Below are 22,361 nucleotides of genomic sequence, written 5' to 3'. Positions count from 1 at the left end.
ATGACATAAATGTTGGGACTTCATTAAAATATCAGAAGCATTTTGTACACAGTAAGTTTTCTTATTAAATACTTCTAAATCAGCAGATTAATTTGTACCAAACTCAATTAAAAGACATTATGTTTTGGCTTCAAAAAGTGCCGGGAACCAAAAGAAAGAGCCTACTTGTACTTGAATTAGCCCCAGTCCAATTTTCTCCCAAAATAAAGGAAACCAGAATACTTACATGAACCATTATTGAGGAACCCAAATACATGGCCTCTTCCAGTAACCTCAGCAGGTCATGAAACTGCTCGTCATGGTAATCAAAACGCTCACCAAAGGTGATGGCACAAATGACATTGGAAACAGCGTTGTGGATCTTCAAGTGAGGGTCAAAAGGCTGCCCTGAAGATGAATAAAGAAAAAGATGCATCTTTCAAAGATACCGGTTTGTTAATTCCATATGACAGAGAAAAATACATAACAGAGAGCCATGTAAGAGGCTCTGGGTTAGTTTGCTATGAGATTAACATATACCAAAAAATCTTCAGTATCTGTGAAGTCAGACTGATGACCAGGCCTTAAGTGCAGCAGTGTGTCTCATGACTGTTTGTGTGCTTAGTTTCAGAACTCCAGGGGTAAGGTCATGGCTACATGTTCACTGCTCTATCCTCAGTACTCAGCACAGTGCAGAGGCCAAGCCAAGCACTTAGACATTTAGGAAGAATCTGCTCAATGCATGAAAGGGCCACAGCCACCCACACCTGCCCTGTGGAATGCCCACCTTTCTCCTCTTTCATGGCCCCTACAAGGTGTCGAGCTTCTTCCTGTATGCGATGCTCTATGCTCTTCTTTCCCATTCCAAAATTCTTCAGGGTCATCAGGGCAAACCTTCTCTGCTCCTTCCATGTTTGGCCACTGGCGAAGACCAATCCTGGAAACAAACAATTCAGCCTTACGACATTGTGATTCTGGTTTAAAATTACCTAACAAACAGAATTGCCACATATATGATTGAAAGGAGAAGAGCCAATAATGAACTTGACAGCTGTCTAAGGAGAGAGAATATCACAAAACAAGGAGCATAGTGGCTAGCATCTCCTGGTGACTTGCAACACTACAGTTTAGTCAATATTTCTAATATATTCTTTACTTTAATACTCTTAGGAAATCGAAAGGCTTATTATCAAAACATTCCAGATCTATTACAAAGGGTAGAAAAATGAGATGCAAAGATAAAGTACATTTTTAAGGGAACTAAGTACACAGCATAATTATATACACAAAACAGTTGTCAAGCAAGAACTATAGTTGCAATATTTAGTTCATCTACATTTGACAAATTAAAGAAAATACTCTATTATCTACCTACTCTATCTTAGTTTTTATTTTTTGTTTGTTTGTTTTTCGAGACAGGGTTTCTCTGTAGTTTTGGAGCCTGTTCTGGAAGTAGCTCTTATAGACCAAGTTTGCCTTGAACTCACAGAGATCCACCTGCCTCTGCCTCCCAAGTGCTGGGATTAAAGGCATGTGCCACAACCACCCAGTTGAGTCTAAAGTTTTATATCTAATTTATCTTTTATCATAACTAAGGAAAACAATGTGTGTTCAACTCTTCACAGACCCCAGAAGGATATAATATTACCAAAGTAAACAAGAAGGGCATTGTAAGCAACTTCCAAAACTCTAGAATTGACAGAGACATCTGTAAAGACGTAAATGAATGTAGACAGATTATGAAAATATATACAACTTTAATGGGGAAATAGACTTATAGGACCACAGGTTCCCACAGAGAACAGGAAAGCATTAAAAAGGGGCTGCTGGGATCATGCCCGGCAGATTTATCAGTAAACATTAGCCCGAGGCGAACATGCCCCCTAATGGGTGGGGCTTATCCCTACATCTCCCTCTTTTGTCTAAATAAGACAGAACTAAGCCAAATACAACTATATACAATAATAACAAATAATAAATATAACAAACAATATTGAGAACAAACGTTTTGTTAAACATTTTATCTTAAGGAGTCTAAATAACATAGAGAGTAACTACAATTATATAATCTTTAACTCCGTTAAAGATCCAAGAAGGGAATAAATATTATTTAACAAACGAGAGATATTTAAAATGTGTAACAATTGACAGAGACAACTGACTATCTGGGCAATCACCCAAAGTCTCGTTTATAATGTTGAGTTAACCAACTTTGGCTAAGGCCTAACATAACTGACATACCATTTTTAGAATTATCCTATCCTGTCTTGGTAGGATAAGACAATCTTGTTTTATCCATTTAGGGATATTTTGTATCTTTGTTAGAAGTTGAGGTATGGGCTTTTTTAAACCCAAAGGCCAGTTTTGTTAAGAAGACAAGCTCCCAGTGGAGTGTCTTTGGTGTTTAACATTTTTTTGGGAGTAGAGTGGCGTTGTCAGTAGTAATTGTGTCTCGTTGGCACAGAAATTTTAGGTTAGATTAAAGGCCATTTTTTACAGCTCTTTGAAGGGGCTGAAGATCATACTATCTATACTAAATATAATCTCTATGTATTTAAAAGACCTGATTAACCTAAAAATAAATATGACAAACATATAATTCTCAATACCTATCTAACTTGAAGACTAAAAGAATAAACAACTGTGCAATATATGAAGACAATGATCTTTAACTGTAAACAATGTCATAGTATCAGAGGTAGAAATGTACATTGTAATGTGGTAGATGTATCAATACAATATAGACAAAGTTATAAGCATACTCATAAAAAAATAGAGGTAGGAACACTCACATTTAATATTTAATATATCAATATACAAGAAACAGTACCAATACAATTTTCTATAAAGAGTAATTTACAAATACCAATCATCCCATAAAACCAGTTAATCCCCCTTCTTCTTCTTCCTTTTTTTTTTTTTTTTTTTTTTGAAAATACCCCTAATTCCCTGAATGGACAGTCTACCAAAGTTCTTCTGTAATATTGGGTTATCTATCTTCAGCGTACAGGTCCATAATATCTGGCAGACTTTTCAATGAAGCAGGGAATTTGAAGATCTGTTCTGCCTTCTAATGACAAAATTTATCAGTTGCTTTTTTTCTGTGTCTTGCAGAATGTCTTGGCAGTTTCTTCTGTGAAGCAGGAACCCTAAAGGATCATTCCATCTTTTGGAAAGCTCAGCAGTCACTTTTTTGTGGGTCCTGCATGTCCAGTTCATACAGCATACCATCAAGTAGTCCAGGCCAGAACAGTTTCTTACCCAAATGGCTAGCTTTGTCACACTGAAGGCAAATTAAATAATACATTTCTTCAATGCCCATTAATCTCTCTGAAGTAATTGGTACTGCCAGAAACAGATATGTCTCACTGTTGAGAAAAGTTTAAGTTCTTAAAACCTTTTAAATGCCATATTCCATAGGTCTTGAAGTGTTGAAGGTTATCTATCTAACTGTACTATATCTCTGTATATCTAGAAAAGCTAACGACTAAAAGTTTGATTATTGTAGATGACTACATATTAATCTGTATTTCTTATATATTACATTTTTAAATGAGCTGAACAAAAATGTAATACCTTAAACAAGAACAGAAATACATATACATAGTGTAACAAAATTGATCTTAAATGAATACCAATGCAAAGTATTCATCTCTATATCATAAACCCCTTTAAATAAAAAACAAATATTTATAAACAATCATTTTGGGAATTTGGACATTGTTTTCTCCAAACTGCTTCCTGCTGTTTGTTGGACAAAGCATTTTTAGGGTTCATGGAGACTTTCAGGGGGTCTTGTTCCACAAACCACATTAGACTGAAAGGAACCCACAGGTTTTCATCTTCTACGGAAACAAAAGCAGAACCTCTTTTCCAAAACAACATATCCCCAGAACCAAATTGTAAAATCAAGGTACCTTTATGTTGGCTTAACTTATTAGCCTCCAGTATCAAATGCCTCTCTGCAGTTAAAAAATTCAAAGAAAACACAATAATATGCATAATCCAGACTCTCTGTGCTGTAGAAAGTCTTACAGCCAATGGTTACCCGCCCATTGGGGCGTGGCCTCTTATACTATGTATGCTGATGTAGAGTATGCGTCCATTCTCTTTTCCAACCTCTCTATTCCTGTTGTGAATTTTGGCTTCTGATCTCTGTTCAAGCAGAGGATTCTGATTTGTGAGTCTACTCCTAAATAAATAACCACCTATTTTCTCAATTCCGAGCTAGTGTGGGATTTCTTTTAAGCATCCTTTCAAATTTGGCACCCTTGTGGAATCGGACTCCACACCTCCCGCGTGGATGCGCTGATGGCGTATCTGGTCCACAGCCCAGACAGTTTCCCAAATCTGCCTGCTTGGCTTGCTTTTACCCAAGCAGTTTTTGTAGAATCCTCACCACAGCGGAGTTTATTGTGTGTGGCAACTTGGAAATTTCCCAAGCACATGCATGATTGCCACATTCCCTGGCGTGGTTCCTTGCAGCGTGGTGACTTGTGCAGTCTCCTGTTTCTGCTCCCTGCCCATGAGTTCTGGGTTTCTTGCTCCATGTATGGAATTGATTTAATTGCTTTTAATTTGTCAAGCAAAGCATATTTATGAGTATTTAACCAGTACCAAGGCAGGAAACTAAAGCAGCTCAAGACCGTTCCTGTCGCCACCGTAAATCTGCAACCACAATATCTACTAGACAATAAAGATTATTACACCTAAAACAATTTTCCAGATCTCATAACAGGTAATTAATAAATCAATGTGACAGATTACATTAATATTGAAACTTTTAGTAATTTTTTTTGCAAATACTATGGATTGTATTCTGCGAGGTTTATATGGCTATGGTGATACTTCAATTTATTGAATATTGGGATTCAGTTTTCTTCTCCATATTCTATCATTAAGAAAGAATATGGCACTTTTAGGAATGATACAATCTTTACAGACTAATAATGAACAGCTTGTTGACAGGATTAATACCATCGAAAATCAAAAGTTGCCTCAAAAAATTAATACTATTAAAAAGGATAAAGTTAATTTTATAGACAAAATTGAATACATACTAAGGGTACTAAGAAGTTATCTGAAAGAATTTATACTATTGAATTTGATAATCACAATTTATTAATAAATTATGTTAAGTTCAGCAGATAGGCTGTCTCTCCAGGATGGTAATGTGCACACTATTCAAGTAATGTCCAAGGATGAGATGTTATCTTTAAAGGAAAAACTTTAGACCTTGGAATCACATGTGCGGAATGAAGACCAGAGGCTAGGTGCCTCAATGAAATCACTAGAAATATATACAGGCCAGGAAATTCAGGCTTTACAAAAAATAATAATAAAAATGTTTGAAATAATTGAGGAAATTATTGGAGCTGATGAACAGAGAAAAACAGCACAAGAGCAGGATTCAATATCACCAGTAGCTGTCAGAGATTACTTATCCAGGGTTTTAGCTTCATACCCTGTATTTTACTCTGACAAAGCATTATCTTCTAAAGGCCCAAAAGGATCCAAAAAAGGTGGATGGATACCTATAGAAATGAATGATCTAAAAGAAATTTAGCAAGCTTTGGTAACTTGTGGCTTGCATTCCACATTTGTTAAGAAGATGATAAAGTCATGATCTTTTAGCATTAAAGCCACCCCACATGACAATTAGTTTCAGCAGTCCTGGATGATGGACCTCAACTAATGTTTAAAATTTATTTCAGAGAAGAAGCAAAAATTTTGGAACAACAGGGAAAAGCAAAAGGTCTTAAGACTTCACAAGATCAAATTCTTGGTGAAGGCCTTTATGCTTACCCACAGGTTCAAGCTCTTTATGATGAACAAATCTTGTCCCTATGCCACCAAGCAGCCTTAAATGCTTTGGACAGAATTCAATAACTAGGAAAATGAATTGAATCATATACCAGGGTTAAACAGGGCCAGAGAGAACTCTTTACTGATTTTTTACAAAGATTAACTAAGGCTGTACAAATAGGAGTAACAGCCCCAGGTGCTAGATGAGAACTTATTGAATATCTGATTTTTGAAAATGCCAACTTAGAATGCAAAAAGATACTTGGGCCTAAAGGTTAGATCAGCACCTATAGATGAATGGATCCTGCATACAATGAACATTGAGACATTTGACTATAATACTGAATCTTGGGTAGGAGAAGCAATTTCCAAAGAAATGAGGAGACATCAAAATGTCAAATGTTTTAATTGTGGTAGAATAGGACATCTGAGAAGGAATTGTAGACAAGCAATTCCAAAAATTATATCTCTTCATCTCCTCTGGAAATGGCAAGAATAGGAGGACTTAGCCTTCAGGTATTTGTAGGTGGTGTGGCAAAGACCGACATTGGATCAATGAATGCAGATCAACGATGGACAGACAAGGCAACCCAATACCATCAGGAAACTCCTTGAAGGGCTTCTTGTAGGCCCCAAAGCCAAAAGTGGCTCAGGCATTCCCAGTAACTGTGGAGGGCATGTCTTGCCAGGAAAATTAAAAAATCCAGAGCCTTCTGTAAAGAACCATACTGTTCTAGATGATGGCATAAACATGGAGGATAAGTCAAAGATTCCAAAAGAAATAGGAAACGTATATTCTGTCAGGCTTCACTAAATGATCAAAGACCAAAGCTAAGAGTGCATATAAATGGCATTAAAACTGTTGGTTTGATAGACACAGGTATGGATGTGAGTATCATTACTCCGGAATCTTGGTATCCAAATTGGCCTCTTCAAGAGAAAGATATTCAATTTCTAGGAATTGGAACCATATATCAAGCATGAGATGGGTTGACTGTATTGGGCTAGAAAGTCAGAAAGGGAAGCTGAGGCCATATGTGGCTAATATTGCAGTACATTTATGGGGTTGTGACCTAGTGCAACAATGGAACACCAAGATTAACATTCCTGGAGTTCCAGGAACTCATAATTCTGGGAAGAATATTAGAAGGTACTATACACAAAGGTCACCAGTCATTCAGACTGTACAAAAAAATTAAGTAACTAGCAAACCTTTAGATGCACCAATAGACCTACCTTTAAAATGGTTAACTGAGAAACCAATATGGGTTAAATAATGGCCTCTAGCTGAAGATAAGTTGCAGGCTTTAGAACAGCTGGTATAAGAGCAACTAGATGTTCACCATATTGAAGAATTAACCATCCCTTGGAATTCTCTTGTATTTGTTGTCAATAAGGTAATTAAACCTATGGGCCCTCTACATTACTCTGCCTTCTCTATTACCAAAAGGATGGCCTCTTATAGTTATTGATTTGAAAGATTGTTTCTTCACTATACCTTTACAAGAAAAAGATAGAGAAAAATTTGCCCTCACAGTGTCTGATTATAATAATTCTCAGCCTACTAGGAGATATGAATGAACTGTCCTCCCAAAAGGAATGCTCAATAGCCCCACATTGTACCAATACTTTGTAAGTCAGCCATTGGAAATAATATGTAAGCAATTTCCTAAGTATATAGTTTACTATTACATGAATGGCATTTTGCTATCTGATTCAAACATGGGTACTTTAGAAAGAATGTTTGAAGAAGTAAAGAAAGTTTTGCCAAATTGGGGATTACAAATTCCTCCTGAAAAATATACAGAGAGGAGATTTTTGTCAATTACCTAGGTTATAAAATAGGTTTGCAGAAAATTAGGACACAAAAGGCACAAATTAGGAGAGACTGGTTGAGGCTCTTAATGACTTTCAAAGATTGTTGGGAGACATTTCCAGTCTACAACTGGCTGTTGGGATAATGCCTGATCTAATAATTTATTTAAACAAAACCTTAGATGGTGATAAAGACTTGAATAGTCCCAGAGAATTAACAGCTGAAGCAGAAAAGGAATTAAAAATTGTTGAGGAAAAATTACAGGAGGCATATGTGGATAGGGTGAATCCAAATCTTAATTGTATTCTGGTCATATTGCCTTCCAGAATTTCTCCTACACGAATTTTAATGCAGAGGGATGATATTATATTAGAATAGATCTTTTTACCACATAAACCAAGCAAAAAATTAAAAACTTATGTGAAAAAATCTCTGAATTAATTCTAAAAGGTAAATTGAGACTTTATCAATTAGCAGGTATACACCCAGCAGAGATTATAGTGACTTTCACTACTGATGAAATAAGATTATGGGAATACAGTGAACCATGACAAAGAGCTTGTGCTATTTTTTTTGAAGAAATTAATAGCAACTATCCAAAAATTGATAGACTTAACCTTACAAAAAGAACTTCTTGAATTCTTCCCCAAATTGTATGTGAGGCTTCAATACTGGAGCTTGTACATTTTATACTGATGCAAACAAATCAGGAAAGGTAGGATACAAATCAGAAAAATTAAGTAAGGTAGAACAAAGCCTTATAATTTTATCCAGAAGGCAGAATTATATGCTATCCTCATGGGGCTAAGGGATTTTAAAGAACCTCTTAAAATAGTTACTGATTCACAATATGCAGAAAGAGTTACATTGCACATTGAAACTGCTGAATTTATACCAGATGATACATAATTGACTTAATTATTTATCCAGGTACAAAACATAATCAGAAATAGGCTTTGTCCTATAGACATAACACACATCTGATCCCTTATGGGTCTGCCAGGTCCTCTAGCACAAGGTAATGCATAAATTGATCAATTATTGATTGGAAGCATTTTTGCAGGCCTCAGAATTTCATAAAAAACATGATGTCAGTAGCAAAGGTTTAAAGAAAGAGTTTTTTTTTTAATTACATGGCAACTAGCTAAGGAGATTATAAAGAGATGTCCTACTTGCTCTTTCTATAACCAAACACTGCTCCCTGCAGGGACTAACCCAAAGGGTACTCAAGGGAATGAAATCTAGCAGAAGGATGTGTTCCACTTTGCAGAATTGGAAAATTAAAATAGGTACACCATACCATTGACACTTATTCAGGTTTTCAGTGGGGAACTGCATTAAGCTCAGAAAAGGCTGATTCAGTAATCACATATTTATTAGAAGTTATGACCATCATGGGTATACTTGCACAAATAAAGACAGATAATGGTCCAACATATGCCTCTAGGAAAATGAAAGATTTTTTCCTTATTACAATATTAAACATATTAAAGGTATAACACATAATCTTACAGGTTAGGCAGTTATAGAAAGATCAAATCGAACTATAAAAGATATGCTAAACAAACAGAAATGGATGGAAAATGCCCCCAGAAATAGGTTACATAATGCTTTATTAACCTTGAATTTTCTTAACACTAATGAGAAAGGGACAACAGCAGTAGAGAGACATTAGATAATAGAAAAGTCTTCTCAATTAAATCAATTGGTTTATTTCAAGGATGTGTTTACCTCACAATAAAAGCCAAGAGATGTGCTACATTGGGGAAGGGGTTTTGCTGTTGTTTCAACAGGAGAAGAAAAACTATGGATACCATCAAAATTAATAAAGATTCGGTTTGAAAAGGAGAAACCTCTTGAAAAAGAAAAATGACAGCTCATCCACAATGGTGACAACCATATAGGTGGTAAGGAAAGCATATAGGGTTGGGACAGGATTCTGCTTTTATATTTACAGGAAAATACACATCTTCAAAAATGCAAGAGACCCTGGATGTTTGGATGCCGACAAAAGGAAAAATAACTATCCAATAAGGATCATCAAGAAAAATGAACACAACTTGTAAATACAGGTGATAAAACATATACATATATATAAATGTGTGTGTGTGTGTAATATATATATATATGTATATATATATATATATGTATGTATCTGTTTTTTTTTTTGAGACAGGGTTTCTCTGTAGCTTTGGTGCCTGTCCCAGAACTAGCTCTTGTAGACCAGGCTGGCCTCGAACTCCCAGAGATCCACCTGCCTCTGTCTCTCAAGTGCTGTGATTAAAGGCGTGCGCCACCACCGCCCGGCTTATATGTATTTATGAATATGTAGAGCTGGCTTTGGAGTTGGACACTGGCTCTGTCCCTCTCTAAATCCAAGCATGTTGTTAAAATAAAAATTCAGAGTTTCTGTCTCGTGTCAGGAGCCATGATATGGGACAAAAAGAAAAATAATTTAGAAAAAAATCTATTTTGGTCTCTATCTTACCTTTCATTGAATATATATGTCTGTATATGTCTATATAAATAATGCTTACATTTTCCACAATGAAAAACAAATTTTCCTGCAGTAATCTTTGAAGTTTCCAGGAAGAAGATGGGGCCCCACAACAACTCCACCTCGTTAATATGACGTCATGATGCTGATATCACTACTACAAGACCTGTTTTGGGTACCAGCTGCTCAAGATGATTCCAACCTGGTTAGCTGAAATGGTGCACTTTTTTACAACATTCTTGCCAGACCTCCACCAAATACTCAGAAATTATTTGTACTTATACCAGACAGTAATCTTGGAACCATTATTTTACTTTCACAGGATCCCATAGAAAGAACATTGCCCCCATGACAGCTGGAAGTAATTCTAGAAGATGACATCCCCTCTCCCAACAAAATTTGTCCTCATGGTTAGGGACATCATTTAGGGGTTGATTATAATGGGAAAAGGGTCGGGGGTTGGGAGGAAATTTTATAGGCTCACGTATCTCTTAAAAAAAAAAGAGGGGGATTGGATGGGATAATAGATTAGTATGATCTACTCACACTATTAATAATAATACTGAGTAATAGAGTGAATATTCATGAGTAATTATTTATAGACAACTACATTGGTATAGATTCGTGTATAATGATACAAAGTTAAATTATATTGAATATTGTATGCATGCATGCTTCTACCACTGCTTAAAACATTTTTTATATATTGATACATATTTATCATATTGCAATGTACATTTCTACCTCTGATCAAGATACTTCTACAATGTTTACATTTTGAGGTCATTGTCTGATGGAGGAGGGTCATCTTTCTATCTGTTGCTTTTCTTGGTTAATTAATAAAGAAACTGCTTGGCCTTTAATAGGACAGAAAATAGGGTAGGTGGAGTAGACAGAACAGAATGCTGGGAGAAAGAAGCCGAGTCAGCGAGTCGCCATGATTCTCCTACTTCAGATAGACGCAGGTTAAGATCTTTCCTGGTAAGCCAGCTCGTAGTGCTACACAAAATATTAAAAATGGGTTAGGTCAATATGTAAGAGCTAGCCAATAAGAGGCTGAAACTAATGGGCCAGGCAGTGATTGAAAGAATATAGTTTCCGTGTAATTATTTCAGGTAAAGCTAGCCAGGTGGCAGGATGCAGCCCGCCGTTCCACACAACAATTGTCCTCATTTGTTGAACAATAGATTATTGTATAATATTCTAATACAAAGTCTTAGTCTTTAAGGTATATAGGTATTACAAATTATAGATCAATAGTCATCTATGTTTGTCATACTTATAGTTAGACTAATCAGGTTCTTTAGACACATAGAGATTATATTCTGCATAGATAGGTAATCTTCAACCACTTCAAAGAGCTGTAGATTATGGCATTTAACTAACTTAGGATCCTGTTGAAGTGAGACACAATTGCTCCTGGCAGCACCAATCTATTTCTGAGAGAATGTTGAGCACTGAAGACACTCCACTTGGAGCTTGTTTTCTTCTTGGCAAAACTTTCCTTTGGGCAAAGAAACGCCTATGCCTCAACCACTGACAAGATACATGATATCCAGAAATGGATAAGCAGGACTGTCAAATCCTGCCAAGACAGGATAAGATGGTTTTGAAAAATTTCCTACCTCTGAAAATGGTACATCAGTTATTCTAGGCCTTAGCCAAAGTTGATTGCTTCAATTTTGCAAATGAGACTTTGGGTGGTTGCCCAGGTAGCCAGTTGTCTCTGTCATTTGTTGTACATTTTGGAAGTTACTTGACTGCACTTCCTGTTTACTCGAGTAATATTATTTTCTTTCTCAGACTTCGATGGGGTTGAAGACTAGATAGTTGTAGTTACTTTCTTCTCATGACTTGACCAAGTTATTTATTATACTAGTTAGAATAGGATAATTATTGAATGTATTTGTTCTTATTGTAAATAATTTTGTATTAGGTTTAGAACTCTCTTATTTAAACAAAAGGGGGAGGTGCTATAGGAAGCCTTACAGCCAGTGGTTACTCACCCATTAGGGCGTGGCCTCTTATATTATATAAGTCAATATAGAGCATGTGTCGGCGGCTCTCTTTTCTGGTCTCTCTGCTCTGGTTGCCGATTTTAGTTTCTGATCTCCGTTCAAGCAAAGGATTCTGATTTGTGAATCTACTCCTAAATAAACAACCATCTATTTTCTCAATTCTGAGCTAGTATGGGATTTCTTTTAAGTGTCCCTCCACATCTCTGTGTATATTCCATCTTTTTGTGGCTTAATTTTCTTTACTTCTTTAATCTATGACACTGTCTCTTTAAAGACTTTGCTTTATTTTTAAAATGATTTGTTTCTTTTTATAAATGTCTATACTCTTTTTCTCTTCTCTCTCCCAAGTCTACGTACATTTTTTAAACACACTATGACCCATTCAGAGAATTCTTTCTATATGAATCTGTTATTATTTTGTATCTGTCACCATTTTTGAACCAGGAGTGCTTTTAAAATGGTAAGCAGCTTGGTTGCAGCAGCTGTGGATGCTAGTTTCACTTCTCTTGGCCTTTCCTATGGCAGAGGCATTTTTACCGACAGGTCTTGGAACCATGCTTACTGCCCCAGCTCCAGGGACACAGCAGGTCTATATTGCCATTATCAAACCCTCAGTGCTCTGTAGAACAACCTCCCGAAAGATCCAGAGCCATTCATGTTGCCAGTAGGAATAAGAAAGCCTTCTCTTACAAAAGCTGCTCCTCTGCCTGAGGCATGCAAACAGCCTATCTGAAAAAAAATATGCAGCTACCAACAAACTGTTTGGCTCCTATTTTTGTCAGTCTAGAATCCCTCTTTTTTTCTCCACCTTTTTTAGGTCTTATGTGGATCCATGCCCCAGACAGTGGGCACCATATGGTAAGCGGAGACTGCTCTTTTATTTCCCAGCCCCCCTAGACGCGAATAATCACACAGAAAGTATATTAATTTGTTAATAACATTGTTTGGCCAATGACTCAAGAATATTCCTAGATAGCTCTTGTATCTTAAATAAACTAATTTCTACTAATCTGTATATCGCCATGAGGCTGTGGCTTACTGGTAAGGTTCTAGCATCTTTTTCCTTTGGTAGCTACATGGCATCTCTTTGCTTCTGCCTACTCTTTCTATTTATCTCTGCTCAGATTTCCTGCCTGACTTTATTCTGCCCTGACATGGGCTGAAACAGCTTCTTTATTAGCTAATGGTAACAAAACATATTCATAGCATACAGAGGGGGGATTCCCAAATCAATCCACATTTTTGACTAGTATATGTATGACTTGTTATCTATTGCAAGCTAAATACTATTACTCCTGGTACCACAATCTGAATTATTTAGAGATCTCTTAAACAGTGGTTCTCTGTTGTAATAAGAGCGGCAGGGCTGCGTCCCCGGCACCCAGCCGCCCGCATGGCTAGCTTATGCCCCCAAATAATTACACGGAAACTGTATTCTTTTAATCACTGCCTGGCCCATTAGTTCCGGCCTCTTATTGGCTAGCTCTTACATATTGATCTAACCCATTTCTAATATTCTGTGTAGTACCACGAGCTGGCTTATCAGGGAGAATCTTAACTTGCGTCTGTCTGGAGTGGGAGAATCATGGCGACTCCTGACTCGGCTTCTTTCTCCCAGCATTCTGTCTGTTTACTCCACCCACCTAGGGGCTGGCCTATAAATGGACCTAGGTAGTTTCTTTATTAATTAACCAATGAAAGCAACAGATTAATACAAGACCCATCTCCATCAGTTCTCAACCTTCCTAATGCTGTAACCATTTAATACAGTTTCTCGTGTTGTCATGACCTCAAGCCATACAATTATTTTTGTTGCTAATTGACAAGTGTAGTTTGGATACTTTTCTAAAACATAATGTAAATATCTGATATTCCCAATGGTCTTAGGTGACCCCTATGAACGGTTTATTCCACCTCCAAGAGGGTGGTGATGCACAAGTTGAGAACCACTTCTCTAAAATCTAGAAGTACTAGAATGGATCTAGAGATATTAAAGGGTATTTAATAAAGTGACTTATAAGCTAGTGTAAAAATGACTGTCTCTTAATGGGAAGGCCAATAAAGCTATGATTATTCAACCTATGAGGCTGGATCTAGGATTATACACTGGAATCCTAAAAAAGTAGACTCTAATACCAGTGAAAGAATTCTTCATCAACAGGATGGCTGAACTTGCCAGTGACAGTGGGGGCAAGAAAGCAAAAGGTAAAAGCTTCCTTTTTCCATGTCCTTTAATATGGGCTGCCGGTAGATGGTTTGGCCCAAATTTAGGGTGGGCCTTCTGATCTCAAGTGATGCAGATTTAGGGTAAGTCTTCTCACCTCAAAAATTCCAATGAATCAAAACTCCTCATTTGTTTGCCCAGTTTCTAGGATTTTAGTTGATTCCAAATGCAGTTAAGTTACAACCAAGGTTAGCCATCAAACTGCTGGTGGAGTTTTCTCAGCATCTTGCTCTCCTGGCAGCTAGATCATGGAGTCATGTTGGCTTTTCTCTAGCATGCCTGGACTTCTGTTTATAAGGCTTCAATGCCATTACCCTGGTCTAACTCACAGTGTGGTTTTGCACTGGAGTGTGTAAGCTCCCACCCTTCATATCTAAAACAAGTTTCTCTTTAATATCTCTAGATCTATTCTAGTACTTATGGTCCTTTAGAGCAGTCGTTCTTAACTTGTGGGTCACCACCCTCTTGGGGGTGGAACAAACATTTCGCAGGGGTCACCTAAGACCATTGGAAATATCAGATATTTACATTATGTTTTATAAAAGTATCCAAACTACACTTGTTAATGTCTTTCCTCCATTCTCTACCTGATATTGTATGATCTCCTCTGCTCAAAACCACTCAGAAGTTTTCCTGGCTGTTAGAATAAAAATCCACATTTAGCAAACACTGCCTGTGCTCTTTCTGATCAAGCTCAAAAGTATCAAGAGCACTTAATTATGTCCTTTAAATACTACGCTAGCTACATTGGATGTCTTTCCATTTCTCAAGACATCTCTCCTTTTTGTCTTTTCAAGGATATTATATCCCCTTGACTAAGTAGTTTTCACTTCATTAAATAAATGTCATTTACTCAGAGAAGATTTCCCAGAATCCTCATACAATCTTAGATATCTCTGATTAAAAGCCTTCTGCATTAATACTGCTTTACTATTTTAATCCCCGGCATTAACTTACACTGTGTTGGCTGGTTTTATGTCAATGTGACTCAAGCTCAATTCATTGTAGAAGGGGGAGTCTCAATTGAGAAAATGAGGGCTGTAGGCAAGCCTGTAGGACTTTTTAATTTAAAAAACATTAATTTATGTTTGGTGTGGGAGGGTCCATCTCATGTGGTTAGTGCAAATCCTGGGCTGGTGGTCCTGGTTTCTATAAGAAAGCAGGCTGAATAATCCATGAGGAGCAAGACAGAAAGCAGTATTCCTCCATGGCCTATGCATCAGCTTCTGCTTCCAGGTTCTTGCCTTAAGTTTCTGTCCTGACTTCCTTTGATGATGAACAGCCATGTATAGGAGCATAAGCCAAATAAACCTTTTCATCCCCAAGTATCTTTAATCATGGTATTTCATCACTGTAAAGTAACTTTAAGACAGATGTCTAGTACTGTGCTTCTCAAAGCAAACATCACAGTGTACTGGTAATTATTTCGAAGAGTAATTAGAAAGCACATAAAATGCTGTTTTGTTGGATTAATAGATTTCAAATTCTGTGTTCAACTTATGACTTTATTTGATGACAATATAAAGTATTTATACTAATAAATTATAATATTGGTCTGGAGCTTAGAAGCTACAAGCAAGATGCAATAGAAAAGAAAATCTGACTTACATCCATTTTTCTAGGGTTGATGTGGGAAAATGAAAGTGAGCACAGTGTTTGGCTATGTTTGGGTGCTGTGTTTACTTCCAATCAAAGCATCTAGAGTTAGTTTTTCCAAACATGTGGTTTTACCCAGTCTTTATTAGGACACTCTATAAACCATCTTAAGGGTGCTTTCATTTAAGAAATGTGGTATCCAGCTCCCATTAATGGTGGCATTTCATGAAGGTATTGGCTTATGGGAGTGTTGGATAAGTAAGGCATAGAGATGCCTTTAATATATTATATACAATGCATATCTGACAACACATAAAAGACTTACCATTTTCCTTAAAAATATGTTTGTGAATAGGAAATTTAGGGCGACTCATAAAGTTTTCTTCCAGTTGAGTAAAGGCTTCTTTGATTAAAGGCAGGCTGGTTATAATCACTGAAGACATGATCCCAAAATCCAGACTCATAACATTCCCATACTTCTTCACAAGCTGAAACATATTTCAATAGTTAGAGGTGGGTGTGTTCATACCTCTCTGTCCAGGGATGACAGACATATGTGTAGCAAATGGTAATCATACTGATGTCTTTATTTTCCTGTGAATGATAAACTTTGGTATATGGAAATGGTTTTGATTTTCTTTGAAATGTTCTAAACTCAAATCAACTTTAAGAATGAGATTTACCAATACAAATTCATTAACAGGAATAAATGAGTGGATGATGTTATAGTGTGTATCTCTGTATAAAGATTTTAGTACATAGATTTCAATAAATATGCAAATTCTCTAACTCTGGCATTTTGCAGTCTAGGACAGGCAGAACAGTGTATGCCACCTGGTAAAGACCAAGGTGTGTCTGTGTGAGTCTGCTGTAGGTATCATAGAATAAGAAAAAAAATATTTTTACATCATTTTATTCATTGTTATTTTTTTTTGTGTGTGTGTGTGCGTGCGTGTGTGTGCATATATTGTATGTGAAGGGTGGTGTTGTACATGAGTATGTCAGTGGACATCTTTGGGGAGTCTGTTCTCTCCTCTTACCATGTTTGTCTAGGTGATCAAATTCAGGTTACCAAATATTTCAGCAAGTGCCTTTACCCACTGAACAGCCTTTATGGCCTGCAAGCATGAAATTCACAGTAATTGAAAATATCTGTTGATGGCTTTTTGTTTAAATAGCTATGATAACAGAAGCAATAGCAAATTAACTGTGGCTATTTAAATATTAGAATGGGATTTAGAAGAGAGCTCTGCTAATGGAAGCAACAAAAAGATGGAGGGGCAGAAACCAGAGACAGTGCTGATGGGCTCATGCAGCATTCATGTCACAGAATCCTGGCTGATGTGAAAAAAAATCTACCTGGGTTCTCAGGGGTCTGCTCTGATAATATGTAAAAGATGAATAAAAGGAAAAGAAAGAAAAGAGAATGAGCTTCAACTCATAGGAGATATCTGAACAGTGACTTGGAATATATTGAGTAATTTTATACATACAATGATCATATGAGCTATGCTTAGGGTCATTGTATGTTGGGGTCCAATTGTTACAGCTAGCTTGAAGTACATGCTAATATCTAAGTTGTGTATCACAGCCCACTTCAGTCTGACAAGACTCTCCCTTATTTATGTAATGTTCTTGTAAGAATTCTGTGAACTCCTACAGAGAAAGCTAAGAAACTATGATGTGGCAGAAAGTACAGCTCCTACGTGCTCATCAAGAAGCCCAGCTTCTTCACTGTCCTTATCCTGTTTGCAATGATGTCACTTAAACTGTTCTAAAATGTCCATCCCTTTACTTCACTAGACGCTTGTTAAACATTCCTTCTAGGCACAGCACAACTGGTGACATCATTCTATCAAAGGCTAGGCCCAGAGCTGCCCATCCATCTAGATTTCGTATGGTATCAGAATTGATTAGCAGAATCTATAGGACTCATTGGACCATAAACTGTCCTGTGTTGTGCCTGTCATGCTAAGCATTTGTTTAGTGTTTTTTTTGAGTGAATGAGTCTGTGAATAAATATATCTAGTTATTAAAGGCCATTATATTCTATTAGAATATATGTTTTAAGTTATTGTATTGCGTTAAATCATATACGTTCAAGTCCTTATTTTGTCATTATCCCACTGAGCAACCTGGGGAAATCAGATTCCCCGTTTCCTCGACAGTGGAAAATGGAATGTTAACAGATGATTGCTAACGTGACTCCATGTGCACTTATCATGGAGTCTGAATGGCACAAACCCCAAAGGGAAAGCCATGCATCAGTTTGTGGGAATTATTTAAAAAAGCAAGATTAAAATTTAAGTATGCCTAAGTGATATCATTTAACTTCATTTGTTTATACCAAGATATCAAAATGTAAACCTATATGAAATACAAAATAAAGAAATAAAAATTATTGAACTGGCATGATGTTTCCAGCCTCAGTGTCAACACGCCCTATTGCTGTGACACCAGACATATCACCCAACCTCATATGACTGTGTAGCACGACATAGAGCAAATATTTTAACACTGACAAGATAAAATAAAAACATTTCTTTTTATTATTGCAACATATGCTATCATTTGCCAGAAGCAAAACTCCAACCAAAGTTTACTCTCTTTTGCCAAAATACACGAAAAATGAGGCTCAACAGGTCAGAAATCTTTTTAACATTTTTGCTTATAAAGTCAAGCACCATTACGATAGGACCCTACAGAGGGTTACAGTGGTGGGGTTCATCTATGACATCTTGTCACTTGCTTTGTGTCTCTTGGGCTGAGCCTGTGAGGTGAACTGGGACTTCTCCAGCTGAATTGCTATGGAGAGAATTCTGCTTCCCGCCCTTCTTTTGCAGCAATAAACACATCCCTTCCCTATGAGACGATTATGGGAAGATCACTGGTGTTCATTCTCCTATAGTGACTTGCAGCTGCACTATACTAATGGGGCCCTGAAATGTGCAGCCATTTTCCTTCTTGCCAGCTCATGCTGCTGAGATTGAGGAGGCTGACGTGGCAACCACAAACTGGGGTTATTCTGATTCATAAAATTTATTCTGAAATTTCCATTTGAAATGCCATTCACAAAAGCGAGTCTCCTGAGCCTCTAAAGCTACCTTTACAAGTAAAATATGGACCTAGTGTGTGCATCAGTCTTACAGCACACTACACAAAATGCCCAGTCTGACATTGCTTCGTTCATTCACTAAGACCCAAGAGAACCTCAGTTTTGTTGAGATGGCGCAGATGTTGGTAAGATGGAAAAAAAAATATTTCCAAGAGGTTATTACAAAATTATTCCAAATCTTAACAGAGAAAAGAAAGATAAGAAGAAAAGGCATCGATTTGAGGACAGAAGCTGCCATGGCCTCTGTGGAGATCTGCACAGCAGAGCTTGGCAGAGAAGCAGTGCAGAGGGGAGAGGCAGCTCTCCCATGCACAGCACAGAGAAAGCCGATGGCAAACAGCAAGACCCAGCACCATAGACGTCATGGCTGTGCACCAATGTCCTGAAAACAAGAATGTGCAGATGAGAAAACACCTGGAAAATGGTGGGAACTTCCAATAATAAAAACATGCCCAAGTATATGCAATCCAGATAAATGCAATTCTAGTATCATGCGTAGGTAAAAATAAAAGAACTGAAAGGCATACGCCTTTCACATACTGACCAAAAGGGGGCTTGCAGTGTTTAAGACATCAGAGAAAATTCAGGCAAAACAAATTTACTCTGGATAAAAGGGATATTACATGGTCACATGGCTAAGGATTCAAACGACCAGGCAATCTGAAATATATGCAATGTGTACACAGAACAGAGTTCCCAACTTAATGGAGAGAGCTTCCAGAACTGAGTGAAGAAATTGGCACTTTCCTGGCGCAGCTACATAGAGACTTGATTGTGGCTTTCTTAGTAACTGATAGCATCAGTAGTAAGCAAGGATGAAAAAAAAAAAAAAAACCCTAAGGCTTAGTAAGAGAGAGCTAACACCTAAATAGCTTCCGTCTTCAGTCAATCTCTCTTTCTCCCTCTCTCTGTCTCTCTAGGTTTCTCCGTGTAGCGATGGCTGCCTTGAAACTCGGTCTGTAGTCTAGGCAGGCATCAAATTTACAGAGATTCGCCACCACTGCCCTGTTGATCTGCATATTTCTTAACAGAGCATGTTTAGAAGTTAATTATTTGGCTTAAAATTCGCACCGTGAGCATAAGCCTTTAAGCTAGGCTCACCCCACCCCCACCCATGTTCCCGGATGTCGCCAGTCTAGCATTTTAGGATTATGTCACTGCACCCCTAAGCAACATTGTCCCTTCCTACCTGCTGCACTGCCAGATGTGGTTGCTCCAAGTCCAATTGCAGCATGTTGCCCACAAAGGGCAGACGTCGTGGCCCTGGTGGATAGTTTTTTGGGCGCCTGCTTTTGAGGTAGTCAGCCAGGAACAAGAAGGTGACAGCAGCCAGCAGAAGGGTCCTGAGATGGAGCGCTGCCCAGATGGCGGCCACCAGGGAGACCGCGGCTGCAAGCATGGTTGTTATCCCAGCAGACTCTTCAGAGGAATGAGGGTCTGAGCGGAGGCTCAGGGCTCCTTGTTTTAGAGAGATTTCAGCTAAATCTGTTCCTGTCTCCTACCAACCACACCCCTCCGTTCAACTTGGAGGCTGCTGGACCCAGAGAGCGCAGACGCCTCCGCACTCACAGCCCTAGCCTTCCCTCTCTAAGCAGAGGTCTTAGCCACGCCTTCCAATTAGCACATGGCCCTATCCCTTATGCTCAGAGCTCTCAGCCCTGCCCCCTTACAAGCTTAACCAGACAAGACAGACTTGGCTTTTCCCTTCAAATGACAGTCACACTACGAGCTAAAAAGAATTTGGGTTTAATTTGGTCGTTATAACTTGCACTTACTTATAAACTGCGTTGGTATTATGTACATGATATACAAAGCCAAGTACCTGTAGAAAGTACATAGATACACATAGCTGTAATTGAAGGTGGATTACTTGTTCTAAAATCGGGTTTTTGTAGCTTCTATTTAGATCTATAACGTGCCAGATTTAAGGTTACACCATCTGGTTTTATTTTCGTAGCTCTAAGCAATTACTAATTGCAAATTTATCCTCTTAAAAGTATGAGCCAATATTAAGCAGAAACCTTTATTTTTAAAGACACAGAACTTAGCCTGAGCAGTGATAAGGCTTTAGGCAGGGTGAGAAGTCATTGACAGACTGGTTTTAAAATAATGGTTTTCCTCCAGTTTAAATTGGAAGAGATAAGAACTTTGAAATACTTAGGTTTTGAATGTGACTGGTTTTTTTGGGATTCCATCTTCCTCCCAAAATCCTAATCATGAAAAAGAAAATTTTAAAATAGATCTTTGTAATGAAATTTGTCCTTTTTACATGTCTTACAGTTCAGTAAGAGCCTCCCTTACCATATATATATATGTGTGTGTGTGTTTGTGTGTGTGTGTGTGTGTTAAGGATATTTTTGAAGACATTTTAATAAGAATTTCTAAGATATATTCCTAAGAGGCATTCTGATTAACATAAAGCATTTTATACCATACAGTTCTTATTTTTCTCATGATCATTAGTTAATTGAAATAAAAATTTAAATGATTTTTTTCATTATAGCCTGTTTTGGAAGAAAATCCTATTCAAATCTATGTGTGTAACATTAAATTTTATAACTTAAGAAAACATTGTCCTACAATTCCAATGAATGGTGTTTTATATAAACAAATATCATATTAAGGTTTTTATAAAACACTTAATAGACCACAAATACCATTTAAATATTTAGCCTACCTGTATAAGGCAGCGCACATTCATCAAGTCTTTTAAAAATAACTCAAACACTCACATTTATAATTACGCACTTGTGTAGTTTAATTGAGCATCCTACATATATGCATATATACATGTATATCAGTATATATATGTATATATATATATACCTATAGCAGTACTCAATGTAAATAAATAAAAAATTGAAGTGGTCAGAGGATTTGTTAGTCTTTATGTGGAACGAAAGCAACATATGAACATATTTATCGTAGACTAGACACAATTACATGCAATGCAGATATGTTCAGTATGATAACCAAGTAGAAAGCTCATATATTCCTATCACTTTAAGATATGAGGAAGGCTGAGTAAAATGATCAAAAGGTCAAGTTTATCATTTGTACTTAAGGCAACATTCTTTTCTAATTTTAGAACTGATCTGATGGTGACGAAATGTCATCACAAATAAAGCAAGCTACCCCCCCAATGCTACTTTACATTTAAAAAAAATAAAAAGAACATTTACTCTACTAATTTGTAGTGGGGCTGAACTCCATTTCCCATACCTGCTTGTGTATCTACATGAAAGAAGAGGAACTAATTGGAAGTATAGCATCATGGACCAGCTATCAGGTCCCTGCTTAGTACCAATCTC

General features: G+C 37.2%; 1 protein-coding gene across 2 annotated transcripts in view; it reads right to left on the bottom strand.

The window, feature by feature from the left end:
* The window catches only part of LOC130883811 (cytochrome P450 2J3-like), a 37,581-nt gene extending 16,953 nt beyond the window's left edge, over window positions 1-20,628 (bottom strand). For both annotated transcript variants that reach the window (XM_057784598.1, XM_057784599.1), the window contains exons 1-4: window positions 20,240-20,628; window positions 16,261-16,423; window positions 767-916; window positions 227-387 (exon numbers count right to left, since the gene is read on the bottom strand). In XM_057784598.1, the coding sequence (XP_057640581.1) occupies window positions 227-387; window positions 767-916; window positions 16,261-16,423; window positions 20,240-20,449 (684 nt within the window). In that variant the 5' untranslated portion in view covers window positions 20,450-20,628. The remainder of the gene's footprint in view (window positions 1-226; window positions 388-766; window positions 917-16,260; window positions 16,424-20,239) is intronic.
* Window positions 20,629-22,361: the final 1,733 nt, after the last annotated feature.

The sequence above is a fragment of the Chionomys nivalis genome, chromosome 11 (assembly GCF_950005125.1).
Source record: "Chionomys nivalis chromosome 11, mChiNiv1.1, whole genome shotgun sequence".
NCBI lineage: Eukaryota > Metazoa > Chordata > Mammalia > Rodentia > Cricetidae > Chionomys > Chionomys nivalis.
The sequence above is the reverse complement of the archived record's forward strand: the minus strand, read 5'-3'. Positions and strand labels throughout refer to the sequence as shown.